The 5,929-nt window shown below is 44.0% G+C and overlaps 1 protein-coding gene across 1 annotated transcript in view; it reads right to left on the bottom strand.

The window, feature by feature from the left end:
• Positions 1 to 5,929, bottom strand: part of rtel1 (regulator of telomere elongation helicase 1) — a 30,085-nt gene that overhangs the window by 2,861 nt on the left and 21,295 nt on the right. Inside the window, exons 25-29 of the mRNA XM_034877855.1 lie at positions 5,499 to 5,709; positions 4,122 to 4,259; positions 3,022 to 3,174; positions 1,133 to 1,264; positions 788 to 976 (exon numbers count right to left, since the gene is read on the bottom strand). Of these exons, the coding sequence (XP_034733746.1) occupies positions 788 to 976; positions 1,133 to 1,264; positions 3,022 to 3,174; positions 4,122 to 4,259; positions 5,499 to 5,709 (823 nt within the window). The remainder of the gene's footprint in view (positions 1 to 787; positions 977 to 1,132; positions 1,265 to 3,021; positions 3,175 to 4,121; positions 4,260 to 5,498; positions 5,710 to 5,929) is intronic.

Genomic DNA, 5,929 nt, shown 5'->3' with positions numbered 1-5,929 from the left:
GTGTTGTTGGTCCTGTCCTGTGTTGTTGGTCCTGTCCTGTGTTGTTGGTCCTGTCCTGTGTTGTTGGTCCTGTCCTGTTGGTCCTGTGCTGTGTTGTTGGTCCTGTGTTGTCGGTCCTGTCCTGTGCTGTTGTTCCTGTGTTGTTGTTCCTGTCCTGTGTTGTGGGTCCTGTCCTGTGTTGTTGGTCCTGTCCTGTGTTGTTGGTCCTGTGTTGTCGGTCCTGTCCTGTGTTGTTGTTCCTGTCTTGTGTTGTTGGTCCTGTCTCGTGTTGCTGTTCCTGTCCTGTGTTGCTGTTCCTGTCCTGTGTTGTTGGTCCTGTCCTGTGTCCCCCTGAACGTCTGTTTGTTCGGTTTCCTGTTTTATTTTGAAGTCTAGTTTCTGTCTAGTCCTGTCTTTCGTTTTACTTCCTGTGTCCTCCTGCGCTTGTAATTCCCTGACGTTTTCCACCTGCTTCCCTCGTCACCTGCCCCTCGTTACCTCGTTACCTCGTTACCTGGGCTATTTAATGCCTGCGCCTCCCTCATCTTTTGTCAGATTGTTCAGCGTGTTCCCGATCTTCCCCCTGAGTTTTCCCCTCTGCAATCACCCTGTTTCTGCATCACCTACCCCCTGGGACCTGGTTTTTGGATTTGTGGACTTCTTGTACTTCTGGGATTTTGCCGTGTTCGCTTCGCTCCCTGTGATTTCTTTGAACTGAATATAAATAAACCCCCTGTGGACCTGCTCCTGCCACCTCATCTCTGCGTCTGGGTCCTCCCTCCCCCCCCCAATCACAGAAGGAACTTACTGACTAGAAGGTTGAAGTCCTCGTCTCTCTCCGTGAACAAGCTCACCACCGTGGCCACCAGGTTGTCGTAGTTGTCCGTCTTCTTGTAGCTCTGAATGACCTGAAACAGCTGCGCTGACTTCTCTGCTCCGACGGCTTTCTTCACGTCAGCCAGAAAGGCAGCAGGGACGTCTCTGGTTGGACCAGAACCTGATGAACAGAAGAAAGAACTGCAATTAATGAAACAAAAAAAAATCTCTGCATAAGAGTCACTCCTTTGGTGCCTCAGCGGCTGTTGGACATTGAGTTTTTAGTTTGTTTTGTTCAATCTGAGGACAATTCGCCACTAAATATGTGATGTCCTACCAGAGTGAGGCTGTGTCTGTCCCTGCTGGTTGAGGTGGTGTCCTCCTTTGTTGAGCTGCTGTGTGTTCAGCTGACTGCAGGCGGGCGTGCAGCTGGAGGAACCTGGACCTCCAGCAGGATGACTAGCTGCAGCTTTAAGGAAATAAAATGTAACATAACATAACAAGTCTTCCTCCTTAATAGGGCTGCAATGATTCCTCCAGTAACTCAAGTTATTCCATTACTAAAAAAATGTAGGCTTTGTATAATCCATTCAACTGTATATCAGAGATGCACCGAAACCACGAAAACTCTGGTGATGCATCCCTAGTGTGTGAGTGTGTGTGTGTGTGTGTATCCATACATACATACATACACACAGTATAAACTGTATACATGTAGGCCTCTGTGTTTCCACTATCGCTGGGCTATATATCGTGGTATGACTATATATCATCTTATATTTTTAGATGTCTTAATATCCTAATATGACAGTTATGTCTTTCCCTGGTTATAAAGGCTGATTTATAGTAAACTGATGTGATTTTATGATCATAACAGACCTACTAGCAGTTTTATTATTTGCCTTTTGCCCACTTAGTACTTTTATACACATTACTGATGATTATCTATCACAAATCTTGACCAACTGCCATTTTGCTTGTTTAAAAGCCATGATGTCGCTTTCTCATGGGGGAGGGGGTAAATTCTCTGGGCGGGCAAAGCAGAGAAAGGGGAAGTAACCTTGGCCCATTATGACATCATAAGGGGAAGATTCAAGCTCAGCCCATCTGAGCTTTCATTTCCTCAGAGGCAGAGCAGGATACCCAGGGCTCCGTTTACACCTATCACCATTTCTAGCCACTGGGGGGGCCATCGGCAGGCTGGGGGACCTCATGTTAATGTTAAAAAAAAAACTCAAAGTGACATTTTCATGCCATTGAACCTTAAAGTCATAAAATGCCCCAAAAATAATCTTAAAAAAACCAAAATGTGTAAAACCAAACTAGCTTTGCACAAGAGCACGACGACGATGCCTCACCATCTCGGCAGAAAGCATCCAGTCTAACCTTCCAACCGTCACCAGTCTGCCATTAAAGTGATGGAGAGGACTGAAAGAAAACTTCTGTTCTGCTCCTCTATGAGCAGTCTGGACTCCTTCACACATCCTCCACCCCGAGTGCAAGCCCTTACCATCCGCCAGACCACACACAGGCTCCACATGCAGACTGACATATACATACATTGTCAATCAAAACGCTGAACAGTGCTTCTTGAGGCTGTATGGGCTGTGCGACTGGATGACGGTGTTCTGGTTAATTAGGGCTCTAAATGATCTGCACTTTATTTACATGTAGGTTGTTGTTGTTTGTATTTTTCTCAATATATTGAGCTGTATTCTTATTGTAAGCGCCTGAGTCTGAGAAAAGTTTCCCCAAGGACACGATAAAGTATGATTGAAATGATTCGACTGTCTTGTGTTTAAGTGCACTAAATACGTCTAAAACACTGATCTCCAAAAGGTAAAGGATGTAATATCTGACCTAGACTCATATTGGACTAGCCAGATCTGGAAGGTCTGGTTAGTCCACACAGCATGCTCAAGGTTATCGGCATTAAAAACCAATCACAATTGTTTTGGGTGGGGCTAAGGGCCGGACAGAGCCACGGTTCCTCTGCTAAATAGCTTCAGGGAGGATCTTGTTTTGGTGGAAAGTGTTTGTTTGAAAGTTGTTTTAGGTGTGCAACAGAAAACTCCGATGGGACAGATAGTCTAGCTAGCTGTCCGGATTGACCCTGCAGAGATCTGAGGACCAGGTAACCATAGTCCTCAGAAATCCACCGCTGGTTAGAGCACCAAAACAGAGACAGAGGACTGTGACGGACATCTGGTGGAGACTGTGTCCTACCGTGCTGGTTGAGGTGGCGTCCTCCTTTGTTGAGCTGCTGTGTGTTCAGCTGACTGGAGGAACCTGGACCTCCACCAGGCTGACTGGAGGAACCTGGACCTCCACCAGGCTGACTGGAGGAACCTGGACCTCCAACGGGATGACTTGCTGCAGCTTTAAGGAAAGAAAATATAACATGACATAACAGGTCATGCTTTTCCTATTGTCCTGCCTGCCAGTAAACTCTTGTGTCAACAGGAAGTTTCAATGTAGTGTATAATAGTGTGTCCTATTGTAAGAAAGAAACATGGTGTACTGTGCAAGGTTATACAGGAGATACATGAGTTAACTCCCATGCATTCAGCTTCAATAAAAAGGCAGAGCAGGGGAAGAGCAATTAGGAAGAATACCGAATGATTTCAGTTGCTCATCCCCTTTGCAAAGCAAAAAGACAAATGCTTTTATTCAAGGTTTCGAACCTGAAAAATGTATGGTCAATAAAGCTCATTTATAGGAAATTATACCTAATGTTTGAGTTAGAAAAGCAAAAATTAGGAATTATTGAGACTAAAATTAAAGGAATGGATGTTGATGATAATCACAGACTGGAATATGTCAACTTTTACTCAATACTATTTAAAAAAAAGAAATTCAATTTGTTTTTTTCAAATGCTGTAATTGAATAAGACGCCCCAAAATTAACCTTCATGTTGTCCTTGGGTCAAATTGACCCATTTGCAGTTTATTTTATTTTTTTGTTACAAAAAATGGACCGTCGAAATAAGCTGAAATTAAATATCAAAAAGGAATATGTCAACTTTTACTCTACTTTTACACTATTTTGAAACCACTTCAATGTCTCCAAATGCTATAAAATTGAATAAAATGCCCCAAAATTAATGAAAGTAGAGATTTGTACTTGCAAAGAGCGTTGGGTGGAATCAATCATGTTATTTTGGAGAATTAAAAAGAACATTGATATAGGACAACATGAGGACAACATGAGAGTTTGTCAATTTGTCAATTTGATCCAAAAATATAAAAATATTGCATCTCCGAGCTTATTATCTTGTCATCAGACGCGTGTCCAACATGTAAAGAAGAGTGCGGCGTGTTCCTACCGCTCTGCAGCATCAGCGCTTTCTTCTCGTCTGCAGAGAGCGAGTGATCCGGTTTGTATCCGCAGCCCTTCCCCGTCAGCTGCTGGCACTTCTCATCAAAACTCCTCTTGTGATGCGGGCGGATGAACTGGTAGAGGCCTGCGACACGTTATCAACCAGAGACTGACCGTCACATGGGAAGACTAACTGCAAAAACACACCTATAGTACACTATAATGCAGAATAGGCCTGCACCATTTTGGAAAATACTGACATTACGATATTTTTTCCCCCCCTGCGATATATATCGCAATATGATTTTTTTTTTAAGATGACATAAATAGCTCTATTTGACAATAATTCTCGACGACTGTGGTGATTTTGTAGGGGAGTGCATCTACATAGAAGATAAAACTGAAGAAGAAAAAAAACATATTTGCACGCCAAAATGTAAACAGGAGTATTAGCGGAAGAGTAATTTTCATTGGCCATGTAAACAGCTTCGTCGGAATATCGTCTCTTTTGGAACAAGGGCAACAACCTGAACGTCATGTGCAGGTAAACGTAGTCGCTGAGTTGTCATTTAATAGCAAAAATACAAAACATGTTCTAGTTCCAGTTCCACCAACACTGGGATGTTCTGCTGTTCTGTTTGTATATCAGTGAAAATGAAATATTATTATTATTAAGTCAATATGGTTTGGGGTTGTGGACTGTAGCAAAAGAAGAAATCATACGCTGTCACTCCGGACGTGAGGGGGTAATGTCCACTATATCGCAAATTCACCAAAACTCTATGGACCAACGCAGGGCTGTAGTACTCGAGTCCGGTCTTGGAGTCGAGACTGTTTTTCTATGGTCTCGGACTCGCTAGTTTTTGGACTCAGACTTGTCTCCGTCTCAATATGGCCAGGTGGAACACTGGAACCTGAGTGTCAAAAACGTTGGGAAAAAAACGGCTAAAATGTCGAAAGAGTGACAAAACGTCAACAAAATGGACAAATACAATTGTGGAAAAAAACAAAAAAATGTATTACGTTTTTTTTTTTTTTAAAGCAACAAAACATTGACACAAGTGGGTTTTATTTTAATGTTGAGGGAAAGACAACACAAGGGTTAAAGTTATTTTAAGACCTAGAACACAATATTTGAGTGGATTTGGGTTTTGCAGTGTTTCCAGACCCAGAGGACGGGCGCCAGGGTAGCTCAGCTGGTAAAGGGTGCGCCCATATATAGAGGTTAACGCCTCGCCGCAGCGGCCGTGGGCTCAACTCCGACCTGCGGCCCGTTGCTGCATGTCATCCCCCCCCCCCCTCCCCCTTTATGTCTTCAGCTCCCCATGCAAATAAACAACTAAAACGCCCCCAAGACCCCCCCTGACCCCAGCAGCAGGCTTACCCCGCAGCAGACTGTGAGTATTGGCGTCCTGAGTTAGTGCAGCCGTCTCCGTCAGCAGGACGTCCAGGTTGTCCGTCTTCTTGTAGGTCTGCAGGGCCTTTATGATGCGGTCAAAGCTGATCTGGCTCAGGGACGTCTTCATCTCTGCCAGGAAATCCTTCACCCGGCTGGCCGTCCCCCGCCCGGAGACGGTCCCCGACACGCCCGGTTTCTTCAACAGGGACGGAGGGAAATAATCTGCTTACAGTTGCAATGTAGTGAATGTTGAAAATGTTTTATTTTATAGAAACAAATACATAACTATGAGTTTATTACAAAATATGTGACTAAAGTAGTTTGATTTAATTTAAGGGGGTTAGGGCTAGGGAGTTAGGGGATTAGAATTAGGGGGTTAGGGGATTAGGAATAGGGGGTTAGGGGATTAGGAATAG

The sequence above is a fragment of the Etheostoma cragini genome, chromosome 7, assembly GCF_013103735.1.
Source record: "Etheostoma cragini isolate CJK2018 chromosome 7, CSU_Ecrag_1.0, whole genome shotgun sequence".
NCBI lineage: Eukaryota > Metazoa > Chordata > Actinopteri > Perciformes > Percidae > Etheostoma > Etheostoma cragini.
Note: the sequence above shows the minus strand (reverse complement) of the source record. Positions and strands in the feature narration are given on the sequence as shown.